The sequence below is a fragment of the Sebastes fasciatus genome, chromosome 19 (assembly GCF_043250625.1).
Source record: "Sebastes fasciatus isolate fSebFas1 chromosome 19, fSebFas1.pri, whole genome shotgun sequence".
Taxonomy (NCBI): domain Eukaryota; kingdom Metazoa; phylum Chordata; class Actinopteri; order Perciformes; family Sebastidae; genus Sebastes; species Sebastes fasciatus.
The window spans coordinates 6,397,234-6,422,432 of NC_133813.1; the positions used below are offsets into that span (position 1 = coordinate 6,397,234).

At 39.1% G+C, this 25,199-nt stretch overlaps 1 protein-coding gene across 3 annotated transcripts; it reads right to left on the bottom strand.

Annotated features, from left to right (window-relative positions):
• Positions 1-333: 333 nt before the first annotated feature.
• Positions 334-25,192, bottom strand: scai (suppressor of cancer cell invasion). 3 transcript variants are annotated; one of them, XM_074617949.1, is made up of 17 exons: positions 24,822-25,192; positions 21,995-22,119; positions 18,196-18,291; positions 17,805-17,891; positions 17,140-17,238; positions 16,839-16,935; positions 16,455-16,553; positions 15,640-15,792; positions 14,223-14,324; positions 13,235-13,336; positions 12,762-12,852; positions 12,503-12,602; positions 12,077-12,158; positions 11,062-11,134; positions 10,548-10,721; positions 10,338-10,438; positions 334-9,224 (listed from the first exon to the last, which is right to left on the bottom strand). In XM_074617949.1, the coding sequence occupies exons 2-17, from the start codon at positions 22,099-22,101 to the stop codon at positions 9,078-9,080; spliced, it is 1,710 nt and encodes a 569-aa protein (XP_074474050.1). In that variant the 5' UTR covers positions 22,102-22,119; positions 24,822-25,192; the 3' UTR covers positions 334-9,077. The 3 variants fall into 3 exon arrangements, with proteins under 3 accessions (XP_074474050.1, XP_074474052.1, XP_074474051.1); XM_074617951.1 differs by having other exon boundaries at positions 12,774-12,852; positions 24,822-25,191; XM_074617950.1 differs by having other exon boundaries at positions 12,768-12,852; positions 24,822-25,191.
• Positions 25,193-25,199: the final 7 nt, after the last annotated feature.

Genomic DNA, 25,199 nt, shown 5'->3' on the forward strand with positions numbered 1-25,199 from the left:
CATGAAACTTTACAGCCGCAAACTAGAGACCTAGAGCATTCAGAGGATGGATGGCTTTCCTAGCTAGATTTACAATAAGGGGGTTTCTGAGCAGTTTCCAGAACGGAAGTGCTCGCCATCCAATCGCCAAAAAATGCAAAAAAAAACAGTTAAAGACAGCCTATAGGTCTGGTAAATCTGTAAATTCTTGTTTTGGGAAGTTGATGATGCAATTATCAATCTCTATGTAGTTTGATAGCTACATTTTTAACTTTTCTTAACAAACTAATGATAACACAAAGCAGTGCATGTATACATCCTCCCCAGTCCCACAATAAAGACACTTATTGGTCCTTTTATGAAGCCATCTTTTTTCTTTTTCTTTATTGGCTCAATCTGGCAACACAGAAAAAAAGAAGAAAAAAAACAACAACAACACCTGATACAATAATTGATCTCAATCATTGTTAAGATGGGAAAAGCAAGAGTACACCAGTCTTTGGCACTTTCTATTCTAAACAAACATGCTGCGTACAGAGAGAATCATCTGTGCATTTTCTTTTTTTTTTTTAAACTGAAAACATATTTGACAGTTTGACACTGACTGAAAATCATATCAAGCAAGTCACATACAGGAAGGCTGCACCCATCTTTTGGACATTTTTTTTTTTTTTTTTTACAAGTATAAAAAGGTAGAAATGGCCCCTGCACATCTGGGAGGGGAGAAAACAGGATTGATTAGTCGGCAGTTATTTGTTGTGTTCCCAAGAGGCGTGCTTCTCCATGGATCCGTTCTATGGAGCAGAGGCTTTTTTGTGCTTGTGCGTCCATGTCAAAAACAAGTTTATTTCTTGTGCTCTGGTAGATTCTAGTACTGGCTATGCCTGGCGAGCACAGATCATACCCCTTATAACACCAGCCTGTTGTTTTCTCTGCTTGTTCTGTGCATCTACTCGGTATGAATGTTGGACTAAAGTGCACAGTGGCAGCTTTAGAAATTGATTCTGTGGGACTGCAACAAAAAATCTGGTGTTTACTGATTATGTTTTATGTAGCTGAGACATTTTCTGCTAGGAATGCATGGGAATAAGAAAAAGACAACAAACCCCCAATATGGGTCCAGGAATGGAAAAGCAGGTATATTTCAATACCCTAAATGCTTAAAATCAGAGTGATTCAATAAGGCTAAATCAGGTCACAACACATGAATCACAAAAAGATCTTTGAACACTCAGCAGCAGCAGTCTGTAAACTATTCCATTATAGGTAAAAAGGCAATGGCAGCAAAAGAGAGAGGAACGTTGATTGAGTCGGGTTTGTATCTTGTCACAGTGTCCACCTGGCATAAGGCTTTATAATCAGAGTGATGAGTATATAGTATGAACTCTGCATGATGTTGCAGCTCAGCCACCAGTTCTAACATCTGATCGTCACCTCAAATGCACAAAAAGATCAATCATCTTACAAGTTAATATCTCGTTTTTGCACATATATTTGCACAAGTAAGCTTGTTTAAACAAGTTATCTGGTTTACACAAGTTGATAATCTTGTTCCAACAAGTTAGTATTTTTGTTTATATCTCATTCGCACAGTCCATCTTGTTCAAGTTATCTGCCTAGCAACAGTTAATGTCTTCTAGAGTCGGTAACACTTCATTTTACAGGTCCGCAAATTTCATGGTTATTAAGTGATAATTAGCAAGTAACATATTTGAAATTTCTTTGGAATTACTGCCAAACTACCCCAATATTTACCACAAAAATTACTTTATTATAAACATTATTTAATAATTATATGCTACAATAATAGTAATAGTATTCAGGGATTTTTTTTTAAAGAAATTTAAAATATGGTATTTGCTAATTATTATCTATTTATCTGCAGATATGGAAATAAAGCATATCAATTAACTTTGTATTATTTTCCTGGAAATATATTAAATAAATTTCCAGCTATTGGGAAAAAGCGGATTATAATTAAATAATGTTTATAATAAAGTAATTTTTTATCAATATTGAGGTAAATATTGGGGTAATTTGGCAAGTAATTCCAAATAGGTTACTTGCTAATTATCACCTAATTAAAATGAAATTTGAAATGAAGTGTTACCCTAGAGTTCTCTCTAGAAGACACTACCTTTTTCTTCTCTAGTGTTTACACAAATTAATACATTGCACACACAAATTATTTTGTTTGCACAAGTAAATATCTGTTCACACAACAAATGAATACCTTCTTAATATCTTGTTTGTACAAGTTATATTGTTTACACCAGTTATCTTGTGCACATAAGATCTTGTGTATTAGCGCCCAGGACTTTGGGGACTCTATAACAATCTATTCTGATACACCCATCAAATTATCTGAAGCCCGAAATGCCATTTTCATCACACAGAATCAATTTACGCTATTGCACCATGCTCCATACGCTGCTGGGTAGCTTATGTCAAATTGAGAACATGAAATTAGAAAAAAACAAAACAAATATTCACACACACGATGCACAATCCTGTTTCAAGGAGTCTGTGAGGAAATACAAGCTAATTAAAATTCATACTTTCTCTGCACTAATGATCCCACTGGTGCTACATAACAAACTAACTGGTTGTGTTCACGGTCCTGTTTTAAAATATGAAGCACATAAGACATCAAACGATCTCAACAGAAGTTAAACGTTTTCTTGTTTATTTGTTTTCTTTTATAGTGATAATTATGATCAGAGTACAGTGTCACGTCACTGTTGGGGTTATTTTCTATTAAATAGTGATTATTTTGTGCCACATATTCAAATATTTTCATGGATTTTGAGTTCAGGGAACACACCATACAATAACATTTTATATTACACGGTTTTGTTGCTTTGCTTATAGGCGTCCTGCATCGCCCAACAGTGATCGGCTCACTGTACATTACCCCTTACATAAACATATAAACATTTCATTTAAAGGTCCCATATTGTGCTCATTTTCAGGATCATACTTGTATTTTATGTTTCTACTAGAGCATGTTTAGATAATGTTCAAAAAAAACTTTTTTCCCTCATACTGTCTGTCTGAAACGCTCCGTTTTTGTGCAACAGAATTGCGTTGCTAGGCAACATCTTTGGTCCATGTGAACTGAAGTCATGCAGAAACACTGCAACCGGAAATATGGTGCCTTCAAATGAAACTCGTGAGCTTGTGTTTACAACATGGGAAGTCGTGTACACGATATGCTCGGCGTTCAAGTGGTTAAGTCGTGAAGAACACCGCTGCTAAGCAACGGCAATATTAACGTTACTGTCGGCGTCTAGAAGCCACAGAGGCTAACAATTTAGCAAGCTAGCAAGTGGGTAACATAATGCAGGAAATGCAAACACATAAGGACAGAGGAAGAAGATGAGGCCGTTTGGAATATCAAAACAATATATGTCTAAAATTACAATATATTAACTTATTATGCACCAAAAAATTTACTTCCATGGCCTCTGAGGGGGGCGGGGGGGGGGGGGGGGGGGGGGCGTACACGGTAAACATGGTAAACACGAGCCCATTTGAAGGCACCAATAAACTGGGACGCATTTAGAATGTTTAGGTTTAAAACTGTGAAAGGGTCTATACAGATTGTAGATTTGTGACATCACAAATGGACAGAAATCCTGACAGTGTGAGTTTCTGAATACAGGCTGGGTGTATTTCTGCATGGATTGAGCGTTTCAATACTTTCACAGGATTTATATAGCACTTAAACATGCTCGTAAAAAAAGACATGAAAATCTCACTTTTTTTTTTTTTTTACAATATGGGACCTTTAAATAAATATCTGTTAAGTCTCTATCTATAGCCAAAGGAGGTAACACAATGGTGATTGAGCCTATAGCCCAACTGATGAAAGTTTTGCAATATTTATATATTTGCAGCATTACAAACTGGGTGTCTGTGGTGACATTCCCAGGGAAAAATACTGTATTTCTCCATTTGTATACACACAAAACGGAACGATGCACATAATTGTGAAAAGTGGATGTATCAGCAAGACTCGACACAATTCCATTGTTTTCACACAAATAGAAATACTAAAGTTTAAATAAATACATTTCTTCACTTCTTCTTCTGTCCTGATTTATATCCAAACATGTAAAATGTTAGTTTTGCTGTTGTTGTTGTTATTCCTTTGTAAAGTAAAAAAAAATAAAAATCATGATAGGCGTTGTAATCTCCACCAACAGCATCGTTTTGAGCACCACTGGCTATAAAGCACAAGGATTTATAATTCTTCCACACACGTAAATAAACATGTTATTGCTGCCTATTCAAAACTTTTTTTTTGGAAATCAGCCAACATGTTTTGACACATTTCAGGATGAGGCTGTGTAAAAAGTGACAGCAAATGAACAGTTCCTATAGGAAAATGTTTCACTGACTCACACAACTTTTACTCTTTTGTAAAAAAGAAGGTCACCAGTGTGAAGGGCTGGCATGAAGAACACTCACATGGATGGATTTTCTTTTTTTTCCCCTTAAAGCACAACAACAAGATCATAACAATATTAAACTTCATAAAGTGCAAGCCTACAATATCTTAATCACCATAACTGTCAACACAAGGGAACATGGTTGATATTACAATGAAAGTAGAAGAAAATGTAGAAACGGCTCACTTTCCCAGACAAATGTAAAATGGAGAAAACAGCGGTGGTTTTCCTCTGCCTCTCTTCAAGTCCTTGGAAAGTTGGAATGTATAACATATTTAGAAAAATGGCCAAAGAACAAACTGGCCTCATTTTAACATGTCGCTCGTCCTTAAGTTCAACTTCATTACACATTTTATAGACTTGCTAAATACTGAACAAACACATCTGTGCCAAAAAAATTGCTTTACATTATCTGTACACATACTCTAACAATGTCAATAAATATAATAAACACTACAAAATAGTGTTTCATTTCTTGTCAATTCAAAAATCTCAATCCCGACCAGCCTGCTTGGCTACTTCCTGCATTGCCGCATCATATCAACATTTTGGTCAAGGGCAGTTAACGGTCAGCTGGTTTCAGTATCAGCGTCACTACAATGGCCTGTGCAATCACTCCTCCTGCCAGTGTCAGAAATAAATCCCCAGTGATAAACACCCGGACTTTATGAACCTGCCTTCAGCTTGTTTCTACTTTGGTGTATTAAAGGTGCTCAATACGGAATTGAGAGCATATCCACTGCCTCCACACAGCTCTCAATATGGCGACGGCTGAGCCGGCAGTTTGCAGTTAACGATGCTAACAGCGTTTACAGAGGCTGTATTCGAAACCGCCTACTACATACTACTTACGAACGCAGTATACAGTACATGCTGCGTTCCTCAGTAGTATGAAACGGTTAAAGCGATGTATTTTGCAGTGTGCTAGACCAGGCTTTAGCCTTTAAACCAGCTCTTAAAGCACTGGACAAGAAAAACAAACTCGTACCACTATTGCAATATTATCGATAAATACAACTTAGATTTTTTTGTTTATGTCACGTTTGTTTACTTTATAAGATACTGCGGGTTTAAACTATTTATTCTAACAGTTTATAGTGAAGTGGGGCGCTATGCTTTATCAGCTGTAACCATCATCTGAGAGCAGTGCAGTGCGGCGGATGTGAGCTAGCTATAGAGCATGCTCACATGCACTAACATGCACAGAGAAGCTCTGATTCCGACACACAGAGGGAGAGTGAGACTTCATTCTCTGCTCAGGTAGACGTTACTCCTCTATATCTTTACATAGACAATAGTTGTTTGATGCTATATTAATGCTCTGAATTTCGAATTTAGCACCTTTATGATGTGGAGCATAACTCAAAACATATATGAAACTGTCCAAACAAAAACTAAGAGGCCTGAAGCCGGGCTAGAAGCCTGAGTAGTGCTGGACAAAACAATACTACATACTGACAATTTAGCTTTAAGCTATTCTAAGAGCCTTTACTGAATTGGGGCTAAAAACGTCAATTTTCAAAGGATAAGGTTGGTGGTATTATAGTGTATAATTGTATAATTATCGACAAATCCAATGAAAAGACCAACACCAAAAATGCATGTATCCTGCTAACAAGTATTGTCTGTGTATCCAAAGCCTGATATATCTGATTCCTCTTTGCCAACAAACGCACTATTTCCTCCTGTTTGAGTAACATTTGTTAAAAACTACAAAGACCAGCTGTTTAAAGGAACTGCAGAGCCTTTAAAACTAACTAGATATTTGATAAAGATTAGTGTAAGGTAGGGAGTATTGAGAAATTGGACAAATGCATCGTTGGTTTTGGTCTCATAATAATACAAACAGCAGCCTTATCCTTTATGCTAGACGACATTTCATGGCAATCTGCCTATTAGATTATAAAATATCTTGTATGCAAACTAACATTTTGGCCTAAAAGGGGCCCTAAAGGTCACCGGGACCATGGACAGTCACAGCAACGGAAATTTGATCAGTAGTTTTGGGATATCTTGGCCCAGATGTTTAGGCAGGTAACATCAAAATCAGCTACTTCCTGTTAATTTGGACTTGAAATATCCTCCTTAGCGTCGAGGTATTGGATGGAAACATGCTGACAGATGCTGCCATCTTTGAGTACTTCTGCTAGTGGGACAAACATGAATATTACAATGATACCTATTACTGATAACTAGCCAGAGAACTGCATCTGGAACCACGCAGCAGCATGAAACTGCTTAAAACCCTTCTCTTCTCGCACATGCTAACTACAAAATTCTGGAAACTAAAATATAATATCAATACCTTTAGTGTAATTTGCACACCACTGATTTAGTCTAAAATGTAGAAATTCATCTGGTGTTCCCATGATCACTGATGTCAACAAGCACACCTTCTCTCCACTGAGCAGGTCTCTGGGCTCTCTTCATTCAAATGTCTGTACTGTGAAACAGCATAGGATTTAATTCTGGCACCAGTCTGACAACAGACTTCTGATGTCTACTGAAATGCTACTTTCTACTGCAGAATATAACTCAAACAACGAATGCACGAAGTGAATGAAAAGGTCCTTATACTATGTCTCTGGAAGTCCTAGCTGGGGTAGCACTCATTCTATTATAGGCCCTGTTCAGACCTGGTATTAACATGCGTTCTCAGTGATCCGAACACAAGTGGACAGCTCTAAGTATGTCTGTTCACACCTGGCGTTAGAATGCGTCTCCACATGAGTGACCACTTGTGATCCGATCTCACTTCCCCGCTCTATATGCAGATAAACACGTAGTTAACACATGGCTAATACAGCAGACGTTGTGATGTAATATTACATGAATGTCAGTAGAAATATTCTACATATTCGTGAATTTGGGTACATTCTATTAAGGTTATTGCACCGGCGGTCCCCAGAGAGCTCAGAGGCCCGCGGATCCCAGCGGGACATCCTCCACATCCTCCTTAATGTGGTCCAGGACATGTTCGCGTACATACTGCTAAAAGAATGTGGCCATATGTGGCCCAGACCACCTCTGAATGTGGTCTGAAAGATCCGATCTCAATGCGTCTTGAGTGCGTTCACATCTGTACTTATGACGCATGTTAATACCAGGTCTGAACAGGGCCTGAGAAGCTCAATCCTTCTGAAACCTGATGCTTCTTTGATTCATTGCCAAATGAATATCTTTAGATTTTTGGGTGTTGTGGGAAATTTTGAGGGTTGAAAGTGAAGACAAAGTGAAAAAAAACCCCACAATGGTCATGGTCTCAATTGTTCTCAACAGTTCAAGTCAGCCGTGGTGGTTACTACTTGTTCATCCCTCCTCAGCTCCACCCAGGCATCCTCTCTTTTCACTACATCTGATTGTTTTGTGGCGTCAGTAACTGACAAAGATGGCAGCATCTGTGAGCTTCAAGCACCGGATCAACGGTAAAAGTAAAACCCAGGAAAGTAACCTGACTGCAGGAGGGAGATTCTGGTGTTGCCAATGATATTCTGGTAGGAATCATTTAGGTTACAGAGGTGTTTTGGTGTCACTAAGTAATGATTCTAAAAAAAAAGCAATGAAAAAATGTGGGTGTGCATACCATGCTACCTTCCTTCAACCCCTCTGTTGTCAAACTAGATTGTCTTCATTTGCTGACACAACTACAAATGTACAGGCCCATGCAACACATGCACTGGCTCCGTTTCCTCCCCAGCCCCCATGCCGTTTTAAAATCTACAACCCTTTTTTTTATATCCTTAAAGTTGGGAGGCCAATCTTTGTGGATAAAACAACAAAATGGATACATTTCGTTTGCCTTTTGCATGCAAATACAGCACAGTGATATGGAAAAGCTTTAACGATCACTCTCAAAACGCACCGAAACGACGTACAAGTTAAAGGTATTTAGATGGATTGCTGGTTAATGTCCCAAAGGAGTGTGATATCTTTCCAACTAATGAGGACCTACGACACGCAACACAACATGATCTCATGCACCTCAGCCTGCTACAAGTTAAGCTGTTGCACAGCAAGCACTGTTTGGCAAATACCAGTAATAACATTTTTGGTGAAATCTTTCATATTCCAGCCTAGTGAACGAATAATGTGCTAACATCGTACTAATATTTACTGATGCAGTGAAGGGTTTAGTTTAGCACTGTGTTCCCTCTCAACACCACCCCGCTTTGCCTTCATACAGAGATTTCTCTCTATCCTTAAGGCTTCCACAACCTTCACTCTAATAAACAATGATAAATATTATTTAAAAAAAGACACGAAACCAAGACTGCCAACACTTATCTGACGAGGAATATAGCTCGAGGCTGCAACCTTACGTTCGGATGGGGAATGGTGAGTAGAAAAGTTATTTGCAGCCTCTCACTGTTTGTTTACTCTTACATGATGCGTATATTTACGAGCCAAGCCGCTGAGACTAAAAATGGTGGAAATCTACACTAAACTCTGGCTTATTTTATGTGAACATTTAAATGTTGCACTACGTTTGCTTCCACAAGTTAACAGTTAGATGCAGGGCGTGAACGTGGATGTGCTGAATCAGTTATTTTTCATTACCTGTAAAAAAAGCAAAGACAACTGTGAGAGCTCTGGCAGCGGAGTCTGTATGTACACGTATGCCATTTTTGCCCAGTGCGAAAGATGTTAGTAGGCTTCCAGTGGATCATCCCAAAATAGGCTCTGCACGTCCAGCATAGTCGCCAGCTCCAAAATATGCTTCTGTAGAAGGCTGCTCTCCACTGTATCCTGTTTAGGGAGCTCAGGGTACGACTCCGGGAAGCTCTGGCACTCCTGCAAGACAACAACACCAAACACATCGGACTCAGATATCACAACAAACGTGTTCTGAGGGATACTATAGACTGTCATTACTAGCTGCCAGGACTTGTTTAGTGTTTCACTGTCGTCAGCGCTGGGGGGGCTGCCGGGCCAACAGGAACCACCAGCAAGCCAAAAACATTTTTTTTATTAACGCCAAATATCTTCTCCTAGGGCTGCACGATTATGGCCCAAATGTTAATCAAGATTAGGAGGCTAGATAAACAATTTTATGGTCTTAATTTAATCATAAATACATTGGTTGTATAGATGATATCTATATCCATAATAAGTGAAGCCAAAACATCTCAATCACCAGTTGGTGGCTGGCTGTTAGTTTAGGAAGCGCTTGATTTGATATTCTGAGTTTTCTATGAGCAGAACGTACATTTTAAACGTCAATATTGCAGGTGAAAATTGTGATCACGATTAATATTTGATTAATTGTGCAGCCTTATCCACTCCAGTGTTTCCCCTATATTCATTCTGCAGCGGCGCACCGCCGTGAACTTCAGCACACGTCCACACTAAGCCAGTTAAATGTGTAAAAGCATATTTTTCTCTCTTCGTCCCTCCATCCAGTCAAAAACGTTTTTTCCCACTAAAAAAAAATGGAGCTTTTCCAAAATATTCCCAGAATGCTTGGAACTTAAACAAATCAGCTAACCAGCAGTCATCCCCAAGCTGCTGCACTGCCTGATAAAATTATTATTTTTTCTGTTTTTTTACAACACAAATCGCAGGAGTCGCTCTCAAAAATCTAACCTTTGCCTTCAAAATTCTGCAGAATAAATACCATTTCTGTCTCTCTTTTCTTTATGACATTCCTACAGCTTGGGAGTGTAGCTCGTAGGTGTATTACCAGTAGCAACTATGCTGGTGTAGTGCAGTAGACTGTGGTGATTTATGGGATACACTCAGCTCTGAAGCTCTGAATAGATGCTCTGAAGTGTGCATGAAGTGTGGCTTCTATGTGTCCGATGGTGCGTGAATGCGTGTTAAAGTGCTGGGCTCTTAACCGTACAATGCATTTTTGGCATTCAAATAAACAACTTCCGTAGAAAATCCACAGCAGCAGCGACTTACCCGGAAGAGTTTATGCAGCCTCAGTGCAGCTGAGCAGAACACAAAGCGGATCAGCAGCAACCGAAGGAACTCGTCACCAAAGAATTGCAAAAAGGCTTGATCTGCAGAGACGGTGAAACATTAGAACATTTTAGTGCTGAAAAAAATGTGTCAATTAATCGATCAGTTGATATGCTATATAAATACATTTATCATGATTATTATTATTACCTATGTTCCGTGATCGAGTTATCATCTGCCCAATGTCACGGTAGACTTTACGAAGAAATTCTTGAGCCCTTTCCCACAGGCCTCGCTGAACGCTGCTTAAGCCGCACACAGAGGAGAAGGCCAAGAGTGGGCTGTAGAGGAACAGAGTGAAGAGACTCCCACGCTGAGACTGATCTGAACAGGTAAGCAGAGACACGACACAGGTAGGAAGTGAGAACATGACACACGTTTTCTCTCCATGTTCACATAAACACGGTGCCTGAAGAACCTTGTGAAAGAAGCAGCCTCACTATCTTTTGCATTAAAAGGTCTACCTAAAAATGTGATTGCATCATAAAATACATACACAAAGGGAAATGTTTAAATTAAATGAACCAAGATTTAGGTTATTAGATAAGGACTGATTTCTAAATCAAACATTAAGTATTTGATTGGAATTCTGTAGAACTGCCAGCTAATAACAATCTGCAGCTTTTTGTTGACTCAATGAATGTTGCTGTAGAGTGACACACACCTTGCACACTCTTGGGATATACTGTAGGTGATAGTAGGCATACCAGAGGCTGGCCAAACAGATTTGTGAAGTGCTATTAGGATAAACAAAAGACAGAGAAAGTAATATTATTGATAAGAACATACAGTACATTCACAGTGTGACCATATCATATACACAACAGGTTTTTAAATCACCTCACTCGATGTCAATAAACATTTAGAGCAACATGTAAACAGGGAGTTGCCACGGAGTCAGTCAGAGTTGTTTTTTTGCCTACATGTGTTTAAATTTTGTCTCCATTAAAAGTAAATTTAATTAGCTATTAGCAGTTCCTGATTGCAGCGTACCCGTGGATGTACAGACAACTATCACTGGATTACTTTGATACTGAAGAAAATATAAAAACATGATGATTCTCAGGTGGAGTTATAAGGTGCAAATTTATGGATGTTTTATTCATTATTGACACTGAAGATAATGATATCCTCGGAAAGTGTGAGTCACACTGAATCTTAAAATATGTGTACTGTTTGTCTGAGTGTTCAGATTTGACTGAGAAAGAATTTTGACACACATTGCTGCAATCTGGGGATAAGTGTTTTAAAAGTACGCTCTGAGACCCGCGATCCCGACCGACTTTACTGTCTTTCAGAGGCTCTAGTAGGTTCAGAGTGAAGGCACAGATATCATATGAAACTAGAAAATCATGTCATGGTAGCTTGTTGCTAAGGAGGCTAAATAACGCTCCAAAATTGGGCAAAATTTTGGCGAGGGGAAAAATTGGCATGGCCATTTTCAAAGTGGTTCCTTGACCTCTGACCTCAAGATATGAATGAAAATAGGTTCTATGGGTTCTCACGAGTCTCCCCTTTACAGACGCCCACTTTATGATAATCACATGCAGTTTTTTGCATGCAGTATAAATGTGTTATCGCGTTCTCCCCATGCCGCCCCATCGACTCTCCCTCACAGTTGCAAAACTTCGGATATAGATGTGTTTCTCTTCTTCAAGTAACTTAACCTGTTCACATACCTTGTAGGCTGTGCTGTTTGTAGAATCCACAATGACAAAAAGTGGCTTCCGGGTGAAAGGGAATAAGTCCCCTGGATGAAGGCTGCAACATTAAAAACAAAGTAAATGTCAGGAACCTGCTTTTCTATTCCAGCAAGTCTACAGTGAGCTTTTGCAACTGCTGAAGTTGTGTACACATGGTTAGAGAGTCTAAGCTGGTTATTAACACAGAGAAAGAGGGTTGCAGTCAGACGTCAGACTGAGTCAGACAGATTTAAATCAGATAGATACAAATATAGATATTTGTCATTAGTCACAACAAGCAAACTGATTTTCCTCCTAGTTCTCACAGGAAGCATTCTTCTGTTACACATATTTAAACTGTATTTCTTTTTCCTAAAATATTAACAGAACATTTTGAAAAAAGACAAATGAATAAATAACCACCAGTGCATTTCTTTCTGGGCCTGATTCCTCTTCTGCACCGTCTCTCCGTTGACCACATCTCGATTTGTATTTGTGAGAACTCCTCCAAAATCATACGGGCCTACGGGAAATGTTCAAAACAGATATTGCTTCAACTTGAAAAGAAATGATTGATTATGACATATAGATCATAACTTTAACTTCAACTCTACACCATATTAGGTTAGCATGTTTAGTCGATGTTTGCTTTTAAAAAGACTGGACGTTGATGCGTTAGTACCTTTACCTTTACCTTCATAATCTGAATGCCCGGCAGGGAAGACTCCAGTAGCTGACAGGTAGACGAGCAGAACGCTGTTGGCAGGCAATTCCTGAACATTAGAGCAATGAGGGGAAGAAAAACAAAGTAGTAATAGTATTATGATTATGTTAGATGTAAGTGCTACATGTACTTTAAATGCTGACATTAAATTAATCAAATTAAAACAGAAAATAGAATAATGAGTAGGGGGTGCAGAAGAAAACCAAATATGGGTCCAGATTATGTGAAAGGGATTGTGACCCTGTGTCACGATCAATGTTCCCCTCAGTAAAACAAGAAAATAATAAACGTTTAGATGTTCAGTAGCAGTGGAAAGGTGAGAATCTAAATAGACAAGCCAGCACTTGTGATCCTCGAAGATGACAGATACTGCATGTCTAATAATAGACCGTTAACTATTTCATTTATTTATGATGAAAGTGAACACTGACCTTAAAAGAGGCAGACAAGAAAGTAAAAAGCTGGCTGAATGTTGGCTTGTACAACAAATACTTGTGAGGGTTTTCTCGTTTAGCTGGCTTCTCATTGGGTTCCTGTGGGGGAAAATATTTAATATTATTACTGTTCATATTTCAGTTCCAGTTTACTTTATGTGCGCCAAGGTAACCAGTCTTCTGGGAGGCAATTAATTTTGTCATCATGTTTGTCACCCTGAATAAATCAGACACCAGTGAGGGAATGATGCAACTCACTCAGCACTCAATCATACTGCAGCATGATTACAGGGCTGCTATTAAACGCCAAACGGTGACATACAGGTAGTTATGGCAAGCTGTTTAAACATTTAATAGCTAACAGGATATTCATTAGAGATATCTGCAACGTCATTTTGTCTAGTCAAAACTCTATTTCTGTTTTGACTAGGCAAAACTCTAATTTTAGATATCCATAATTACATTTTGACTAGTACGATTCAAACTACTTTTGCCATTCATTTGTATGAGGTTTCTCATTACGGATATCCACAATTCAGTTGTGGATAGCCGTAATTCACATTGCGGATATCTGCAACTGAATTTTGACTAGTTGTTATTCCAGTTCAAGATATGTTTAATTCCCCTCAATTGTAGACATTTACATTGTCCTTTCTAGATATCTAAAATTTAGTCAAAATGATGTAGATACCTCTAACTGGAGTAAGTCAAAATGTAATGGACGTTGTGGGTCTCTAATGTTAATTCCGGATAGTCAAGCTTAGCTATTAAATGTTAAAACGGGTTGCCATAGGTATTTGCTACTGATTGCGGCTGAGAGGAACCGCCTCATTTATGAGACATAACATGTTTGAATATAGAGACTCATTTCATTTGAGCAACAGGAAGTAAGAACCGCTGAAGCTTTTCTCTTTATGTTGTAAAAATCTGAAATTCACCAAAAACACTCCATCACAAGTACGCTATCTTCAGACATGACACTCACCAGCGTTCCTTGTTTCGAGGTCTGTGTGGCCAGGTTTACTGGTTCCCTCTCCAAAGCTTGAAGCATGCGGAACATATCGATGGTTAACTCACTGAACTTCACCTAAAAAAAAAGGAAGAAAACAACACTGACATTACCTCACCACTGAGAGATTTGTGGAGGATTAGTAATTTAGGCATTTGTGGTTTGACAGATGATGAAAAGCTCAGGTTTTTTAGTACAAAGGGAATTGTTTGCAGGTTGACAAGATGACAAAGACAAATCAGAGCTGCCACGATGGTAAGAAAGGAGCAAACATTACATTTAAAATCCTGTTTAAATCAGCTTTGTAGGGAGTTTTTAGTCAGTAAGGTAGGTCTATTATAGAATTGATCCAAGATGGTGCCGCGAGTAGCAGCCTCAGTGTTGCGCCCTTGTACTTTTTCTGTTTATTCTGTTTATGCTGATTCACCCAGTGTTGTTCTGCTGAGGTTTCTTCAACTTCTATTTCTTCCGTACGTTTTTTGGACTTTAACTATTTCTGCATAATTTGAGCAACAGAAACCGTTCAACTATCAAAATATTCAGCTCTTTCAGGACATTAGTGCTATATCTGTTCTTCTTTCTGCCATTTATACTTTTTAAAATATTAAGCTTTTTTCACTTTTTTTACACAATGGAGAAAATCTTCAAATCCTCTTAAACATACTCCACTTTGAAAGGCTACTGCTTCTGCATACTTTCAGCTAGACTTAATTTAACTTTAAACAGGTTACAAGACTTTGAACTATTAAGGTATGTTTCAGCTTTTTTGATATCTTTTACAGTTTTTGAATCATCTCAGTTCACGACCAAGTAAAGTCTATGTGTGAGAAACAACTGCTTATGTTTCTAATCGCATTTACATTTAATTCATTTTTGGGCTATGTAAGTACTGAAACATTCTTCTCATCGAGTAGGTAGTTGCATAGCAGCTAAAAATAATTTTGAAGCAGTTATTTAAAAAGAGAGTTAAGAAAGAAGATTAAAAGTTGTTTCATAAAGTCGTATGATTGAATTTGTGCTCATTCAAAGACAGTTTAATGAAACGCTGAATGACTTTAAAACAGCTCAGTTCTTTTTTTTTAAGATGAAGAGGTTTTTATTTTCCTGGCACAAAAAGGGGAAAAAATAACAGCAGAAACAAAATAAACAAAAGCATCGATATCGGCCCAGAATTTCACAATCGGTGCATCCCCAGTGAAACTACTATTCAAGAGCAATGTAAGATGAAACATCAGAGACAACAGAGCTGCAGGTAATACTGGTAAGTTGTATATTCAAAAGGTGTGTTTGATATCGTTTTTGTTTGAGAGCCAACAACAACTTTTCTTCAATAAGACTGTGTTGATGTGTATGAAGGGTTAGGAACTGTGAATTAGAATTAGTGGGTTAAAACCTGGTTGTTACAGTTGCCGATGATTAGTGCATCTGCAAGGACGAGCTGCCCAACCACCATGCCTTGTTCCAGTGGAGGCACACTTCCCTCCAGCAGCCGATTGCTGGTGACAACAACAGAACTGTTGTCATTCAGAACTACCACTGGATCTGCCTGTTTTAAAAAATGGAGAGAAACAACAGTGAGCCACAGCTGATCCAATGTACCAGGCAGCAGACAACTCACAAAAGGGACTTGTTTAATGACCTGGCTGTGAGTTGAAAAATGAATTAATTGTTGCATTAAATCTGAAAAAACACAATAGACCCGTTTTTGTCTTTTTTTAGGGGGGTACAGGGAGTCTTTAGGGGGAGATAGCAGGTCAGCAGTAGATGTCACATAGAAGTGGTGTACATCATCTGAAAGCTGGGAACCTGAAGATTAATTTGAGATGCAGCTCAGCACTGTGTGTCAAGTTGTTCTAGTCATATATCAGAGATAAACATGAATTAATTAATTAAATATTCATCTCGTCATCTTCTCATAAGTTGTTGCAGCAATTATTAGTTTGATATCATTTGTATCAGTCGGGATCGCGGGCGGGTCTCAGGGGGTTAATGTTTTAATGTCAGTAATTAACTTCAACCCTCCATTTGTCTTGCCCTGTTACAGATTACACAATTATGGGCATTTACTATCTTTTTATAAGATACAGCAAGAACTCAGCGGACCTCAGGGAAATCTAATCAAACAAATCTGTAACATTCATTATGGATAATAAAATAGACAACATTGAAAGCACTAATGTGTTGTGTTACATTAGGAGGGTAACTTACCTCTACAAAAGCTGCCACTTCCTGGAGAACCAGGTTCCACTCCAGTTGGTCCTCCGTGTTGAATCGCTGTGTGTAGTCTTCGATTTCCTCAGATAACTCCTGCAGGTAGCAGACGGGCATGAGGTTCCATGAAGGTCGTGCAAATTTACAAATACAAACACTTTTTTTCTTTTTTTTTTAACTCTACTGCAAAAGTTTGACTTGTGCTACATTCATAATAAAGCGCGTGGGGCTTTTCAGATATGACCGCCACAATAAAAGCATAAAAGCAAACAACTTAAAGCTTCAGTAGGCAACAATTCTTTGGCATCATTGGGCAAAAATTTAATTGAATTGAAATTGAATTGATACATATTCTGGTTTAAAGAAAACTTGTTTCCATACCTTTACCAAAACTTTGACTAGGTCCATCTTGTTCAGCAGTAAACAGACGACTATGTAGCGGGCATAATATCGAAGCTTCTTCACTACTAATTCTGGCCTGATAAAAGAGAAGAGGAGACAATATGAACTTGTAAAATCAAACAAATCCACATTAAAGGACGGACATATTTAAAGACTTGTTCGTTAAGGCTTAAAAATCTTTAAAAAACTAAATGTCCGAGCATTTTATTATATACTAAATAAAGGCGTCTACTTCAGGAAATTGCAACTCACAAAATTTTAAGAAATGTTTGGAACTTACCGGTCCTCTTTGTTGACCTGAAAGTAGTAGGAGCGCTGACGGATGGCTGAGTAGAACGAAAAGGCCTCATTCAGGTAACTTGTTTCTGAGGTACGAAGGCTGTCAATCAACATTAGGAAGTAGAAAGTGTATTACCATCTCTGGAGTGGAGCACATTTCAATACATTCATACCATTCCAATTAGTGTATTGGCAAGAATCTGGCGATACGATACGTATCGTGATACAAGGGTAACGATTCGATACTGGAGAACATCGTCAACTCTGCCTTTAAAGGTCAGATATCAAGGGACCCCTTTGAAAGTCGGCATACCAGTTTTTCCTCGCCAAAATTGTGTGTAACTTAAGCCTCCTTCGCGACAAGCTAGTATGACATGGTAACAACCTCCGAAAGATCAAATAGCAGATTTGTTTTGGAGAATCAATACAGTATCACACAACATAATATCTCAATACTCATGTGTATCGATATTTTCTTACACCCCTAATTTCAATACACTTCAAGGTGAGAGTGGATTTATCAATCACCACTCCCTCTTATCTATATTCCACTTCACGAAGCCCTTTTGCACTTTGCGCTGCTCCACATACATGAATCAAAGTAGCAGGTCCGCTTGGAGATGCCCAAACAGTCAGAGCCCCCCCAAGAGACATAGTTTGACTTACTAGTAGTGGTAGTAAAGCTGTCCGATTTTGGATGCAACTTCCCCAATCTGCCATCTCTTCAAGCCATACCGACTGTCCAGAACCTGCCTGTCAATAAATTAAAACATATAATACTGAGCACTAGACAACGATATAATTCAACCAGAGCGTGACAGAACATCTGGCAAATGACATATGATATATGCTATGTCAAAATTTGTTTGTAAACCCATCTAGGTTTTTAAATTACTACATGGAGGAATCACATCCAAACTCAATATTTTTCCTCATTCTGATGACACCACCCTCAGTTTGACAGGTGATTCTACCCTGAGCCGGACACTTGAAACACGACACATCCACCTCTTCTAACTTGGAAAAACAACGTGAACTAATAAGAGATGGAAATAACCTGTGCTGCTGCTGGAATTTCCACAGCTTAGTGTAGACATCAAAAGTCCGTCCAAAGTAGGACTGCCACTGCTTGTGTCCATACTGAGGAAGGTCTCTGCAGCAAAGAGCACAATAATAATAATAATCAGAGGAGGAGAGAAAAGAGACACAGTCACATACATAACATCTTTAAATACTTTCAGCTCTACAATCAACCAAACTTCAATTAAAGGAACACTTAAACATTTTGGGAAAGACAGCTGTTGTTCCTCGAGGTCTGGACACCAAAGCCCCGACCTTTCAGTTCTTTCAAGTGACGCACACTTATGCAGTATTTTGTACATAACATACTTACTTGGCTTTATGGCCTGTAGATTATTATGCATAGAGTGGAGTAGTTAATGCCCATTTTGCCCTTTGTGGATCTCAAGGACCAATTCCCAGTTTCATTACCAATTTCCAATTCAACTGTTAGAGACTAAAGCTGGGCATATACTGTATGATTTTAGCCCGTTTCTGGTCCAAATTTTGAGCTGCACGACTCATTTTAGAGTCGGACCGAATTTCTGCCTCGGAGCTTTCAAACCAATCTTTATTGGCAGCTGTCAACAGCCAGAACGGCCCGCAGGAGCCAACCAGCAGTGTTTTTTTTTCTGTTTTACACGTACAGTGTGAACACTCAGGTCGTGGCTGACCATCGGACCGTACAGTGTGAGCACATAAATCGTGAGCTTTGGCTTTACATTGCAAAATGATCTACTCGTACAGTAGGGGTAGGAAGTACACAAAAACATTTCTAAAATCATACAGTGCATGCCCAGTTTAACAGTTGAATGCTACAGAATAGGTAACATGCTACGCTCAACAACGGAGAAATTAATCTTCTTTGGCTGACGGTTGGTGAGTGTTTAATATTTTTCATAGGATGGATTTGCTGCCTCTTGCAGGAATCGAGCTAAACCAAAGGAATGGGAGTCCTTTCGCTCATTGATACAGCCTCTCAACTGAGAGTGTTGCACTAACCCTAACCACACCCTTACATCTATATTTAATCCTAACTTGTGGAATCATGCCCTGTGCTCTTCTGCGAACAACATTACAACCATAAAACATACCAGTAAGTCAGACAGTTTGGTCAGACAGTTTTTGTCTGACCAAACTCAAAGATTAACAGTACACAATGATATCAAATGGAGAAAAGTAGTTTATCCTCACATTTAAAAAGCTGTTACCAGTGAATGTTCAAACTACTAACAGGTTATCAAAATTGTTAAGTAATTTTCTGTTATAAAACAATTATGGTTTGGTAAGAAAAAAAAAAGCTGTGATTGCTGGAGCTAATTTTGAACGACCAAAATGAAATGAAAACGTCAGATAATAATAATAATAATAATAATATCTTGGATTTATATAGCGCCTTTCATGAAACCCAAGGACGCTTAATAAAGACATAAATAAATACAACAAATGTAACAGTAGCTAGAGGCCATAGGCCTTGGTGAAGAGGTGGGTTTTGAGGAGTCTTTTGAAGGTGTCCAGAGATGGTGCGTTGCGGAGCTCTATGGGGAGAGAGTTCCAAAGTGTGGGGGCTGTCACACTGAAGGCTCTGTCCCCAAAAGTTCTCATTCTTGTGTGAGGGACGGAGAGCTGACCCGTGCCTGAGGATCTAAGGTTCCGGGGCTGTGTGTAAGGGTGGAGGAGGTCAGATAGGTACTGAGGAGCCAGGGCGTTGAGGGATTTGTAGGTGAGGAGGAGGATTTTGTAGGTGATGCGGGACTTGACCGGGAGCCAGTGGAGGTGGATGAGGGTGGGGGTGATGTGCTGCCAGGGCTTGGTGCGGGTGAGAACCCTGGCAGCCGAGTTTTGCACATACTGGAGCCTGTCCAGGGCTTTGCTGGAGTGTGTTTCACTATTTCAGTCATTTCGTGTGGGATTGTTTTTGAGCCCTTTAAAATGTGTGCTTTGAGCTGATGATCAAGTCATTCTGTCAGTGATTCAAGTATGACCAGAGAACGCAGCATCGGTTCTGACTAATATACCAAAAACTCAGTGTGTCACTCTCAACTAACAGATGTACCCAAAATCAACGATGACAGGATAAAATAATAAATAAATAAAAACAGAAAGCAGTTAATCTATCGAATCCATCATATTATGCATCCATCTATCAGTCCAGCTCAAGAGCCTGGCCCTTTTCTTTTTTCTCCATCATTGTTGTCCTTCCTGGCTCGCCACCAGATCACAGGTTCACAGACTCCTTCTACTCCAGATGGCCAATCTGTGTGTTTGCACTCTACAGTCTTTCTGAGCTTATTGTGATATCCACTGTAACAATAGCACAACAAAAACAGCCACAATGTGAGACTCAATCTGGCTCTGGATCTTGGTTTGAAGAAGTTGGAACAGAAGCAAACCGGTTATTTATTCTACATGCACCAGGCGAGCTAAAACCATTCCTACTGTGCAGGCTATTAAATAGGCGTTATCAGTCGCTATAAGCCCCATAGATGTGGGTCAATACGGGCCTATTACACCCACTAGTATGTTTTATCATCTATTCACATTGTAGATCACCGAAAGAAGGTATAAAAGAACACAACAGCGACCTGTCGCGACCGTAGTAATTATGACAGGAGCAGAAGCGGAAGTCAGGTGCGGTAGCATAGTATAGTATAATGCAGGACTTTCACCCAAGAGACTGGAGTTCACATCCTGTGTGAAACAAACAATGTGTAGTTGTCTATGTGTTCATAGTTATTTTAACTCAAAACACGATGTTTTTCTCAAAAAAAAAATGTTGTTGCCTAAACCTAAAGAAGTTGTAGTTTTGTTGCGTAGTACAGGCCTCTGGTAAGGAGGCTTTTCATAACACTGATGATTTGAAATTCAGGGAAATCACAGTAATGTGCAAGTAAATATATGGTAGATTAACTGGAATTTCAATTAAATATTCCATAAATCTCTGACAAGCAAGCACAGACATTATACAGAAAGTTGAGATGGCACTGTGTAACCGTAATAACCAGTAAGTCTACAAGCAATCACAACTATCCTATAAATGGTGTAAATAGGTCAGTGATGCTCAGCTGATAATTGCTTCATTTAATCACAAGAAAAAAAAGCTTCTATTTCCAGATCAGGAAAGTTAAAATAGACATAAATAGTATGAGTCTATTCATGTCAGTGATGCGTCGTGCATAAATGCTATCATGTTTCCTTAGGTAGACACTGTAGGGCCACTACACGCCATTGCCTACTTCTTGCCTTGCTTTCGACGACATCAAGCTCGCTCTGGCCCGCGCCACCTCACGTGGTGGTAAACATTTTGGCTGCTCCAAACGCCATGAAAAACACTCTGCCGCTTGAATGGTCAATATTTTTTTTATAAATTCTGAATATTATATTTTAGAAAACAGAATAGTCTGGAAAAAAATATTTTTCCATTCTCTCTTGTCTTTTTTCCATACTAATCCAGACCTGGAAATTAATAAAATTATGTTCCATACTTTACCATAGGAACATCAACTGATTGTGACTAGACACAAACTCGGATACTCTACACACCCATCCACCACCCTGACCTCCACATCTGCACATAAAGGCCATGCTACTTCCTGTATTGACACTAGAGGCTGGCAATGAATGTACATCTTGCACTGCACAATCATCCAATATGAACATACATAGGGATACTAGGATGGATTCTTTACCAATCATTCCTCTACATTGCATATATTTTTTTCAAAATAGCCACTGCAATGCTTGATTACAGAATGCAGTCCAGCAGACAGGAGATAACAGAGTGAGTAAAAACTGACCTTAGCCCATTGAAGAGTTGTTTGGACTTGTCCAGGAGATAGCAGAAGTCTGTGACAGTCTTCCTTTCTCCTAATGGAATATCATCCTCAGTCTCAGCTCCAGTCATGACACTGACTTTTCACACCTGATTACAAACAGAAAATAAATATATACTGTATATCTACTAAGGAGAGGTACTCCATTAAAAAAAATACTGGTTAGTTAAAAATTAGGGATGCACCGATCCAACTTTTTTAGTACCGATACCGAGTACCGATCCGATACCAGTGTTTAATCAATAAGCTGTATGCCTCATTGTGTGGAAAAGACTGGGATCATTGTTGACCAATAAATACACAGATATAAATAATTGTTCTTATTTATTAAAATAATAAATCGTAAACTAGCAACTAAACCTCTGTTATGCAGCAACAAATTGGTCAAAACTTAAACAGGAATTAAAATTACAGTATGTAATGTATATAGTATATAAACATAGAATTGAATTTAATAAATTGGCCCCCATTGTCACCGATATCTGATTCAGCTATTTGAGTCAGTATCAGCCCGATATCCGATCCGGTATCGGTGCATCCCTATTAAAAATGGTTAAAAATATTGGAATCGGTGGCAACTAGACCGATTATCATTGGCACCAATGTGAACTTATGATTTGTTAATACATTAAGATAACAAAATATACATTTCAACCACGTTGATATCCAAACTATTACCATTGAACATTGCTAGTTGCAGATATCCAGAGTGGTGCCCTACTTAAATATGAATAGAGATAAGAAACTATGGAGGGAATGCGTCACATGGTCACCTTTTTTAGGTTGTCTTGGGCTGTCCCAGATTTCACTCTCATAGTGGCTGCAACCTCCAGTTTGCTAAGATGGATGTGCAATCAGGTCAAGGAAGGCAGCGCACACAGTCAGGTCACAATGTTCAGCTTATTAAAACAATTTGCTGCCAAGTGAAAAGTTTATTCTGCCATGGAAATGACGGGCTTCATAGCTACTGCCTTAGGAGATGGAGTGTCTGTGTGCGCCTACAGTATATATGATGGAGGGAAGCTGTAGCCTAATCTTAGCTACTGCACATCCAGTGTAACATCTCTAACGAATGCCTTACACTAAAACCTTCAGCTTAGTTATCGTGTTATCACTAAGAAGAACCCTAAACACCTGCATGGGTTTATGTATATCTCTGTAACAAACTGTTATTTGCTCTAAACTGAGTAAATGTGCTGAAATGCAGGACTGAATATTTGTCTTTAGACATCCGACAGCGCTCATTCAGTTTTAGAGAAATGTCTCTTTAACGTGAAAATGACAGGACGTTTGCGGTCGAGATAGGGATGCACCGTTACCGATACCGGATCGGATATCGGGCCAATACTGACTCAAATAGCTGGAATCGGATATCGGTGACAATGGTGTCGATCTATTCAATTCTATGTTTATATACTATACACATTATATACTGTACTTTAAATTCCTGTTTAAGTTTTTACCAATTTGTTGTTGCATTAAAAAGGTTCACACTTGAATTGTAATTCCTGTTAATTTTGAAGATTTTTTACCAAGTTGCTGGTGTACGACTTATCATTTTAATAATAAAGAGTAATTAAATAAATGTATGTAAGCGGGATAATGTACAGCGAGCCGGTCATTGTTGTGAAAGAAACCCCGACACATCGTCAGGAAGGGGTTTCTTTCACAACAATGACCTGCTAGCTGCACATTATCCCGCTAATTACATGACTACTTACTTAAGAAATCAATATTTTGACAAAAACAGTCCACCAGAGTCCGACATCAGAGCTGCGCCCATAGCAACGGTCTGCTATAAAGAAATAACAGACCGCAGAACGCCGTGATTGACCAATCAGAATCGAGTATTCAACAATGGCGTGTAATAAATCTATGTGTTTATTGGTCACATTTCGTTTTACAAAGTTAGGAAAGCAAGGTGGCAATGTCAATTGGATAGGGATGCACTAATTCAACTTTTTTAGTCTCGATACCGATAGCGATACTTGGGCTTTGGGTATAGGTCGATACCGAGTACCGATTCCGATACCACCGTTTAATCAATAAGCTGTTTGCCTCACTGTGTGGAAGTGACTGGGATCATTCTTTTATGTGTAAGGAAACGTCAGGCTTGACTTAAACGTTGCTTTCCTAACTTTGTAAAACAAAATGTGACCAATAAATACATAGATATACATTTATTTAATTGTTTTTTATTACTAATATAATAAGTCGTACACCAGCCAATTGGTAAAAAATCTTCAAAATGAACAGAAAGCGCTGCGGTTACTGTGCGGTGCGTTGCGGTGTGTTACGCAGCGTTGCGTTGCGGTGCATTGCGTTGCGATGCGATGCGTTGCACGAAAAGCAGACAAGACGAGTGACAGTCGGAAAAAGAAGCAGCATGTAAAATTATGGTATTCTGGAAATTATAAGGTTTAGTATAATCATATTGAATAACTTAAGTGATATATGTGCACAATTACTAATCATAGGTCAAAAAGAGCCGTTTGGGAGCCGAAAGAGCCGGCTCTTCTCTTCTTGGTGAGCTGAGCCAAATGATCCGACTCACTAAAAAGAGCCTGAATTCCCGTCATCACTAACAGATACCGATCTTAAATTGGGCCGTTTGTTAACCGTTAAAACCGTTAAAACCGTTAACGTCATTAGCGTTCTGTCGCTGCCGATATCGACACCACTCACACACAATAACCTGAATATCAACGTCTGGATAACAAAGATTAATGTAAAAACAGGTCCACACAGCCAGCCTGCTTGTGTAACGTACATTTTTACGTTAATTTCTTACCTCGCCAGCCGGCTACCGATGATGAAGAGGAGGAGTAAACGGTTAGTTTCCACCGTGATGAAGCTTGGATCTCAGCGAGCTCTGGAGGTTGCAGCGCGCCTTTCTGGGCATCTCATCAGCCGTGGATGAGACACTGGACCCGGGCTGTCTGTCCAACACGGAGACGTGTGTCCCCCCAGCAGCGTGGACTAAATGCTGCTTGTCTCTGTATGAAAGGACGTTGTCCTGTGTGACAGGTTAAGAGGAGACAGACAGGAGGACAGACGGGAGGAGGAGACAAGACGAGGAGGAGGAGGACAGCTCAACCGCTGCTGGCTCTCCGCTCACCTACAACTGGCTAGCTACTTCCGGGTCAGGATTTTCAAAATAGAGGCCGTG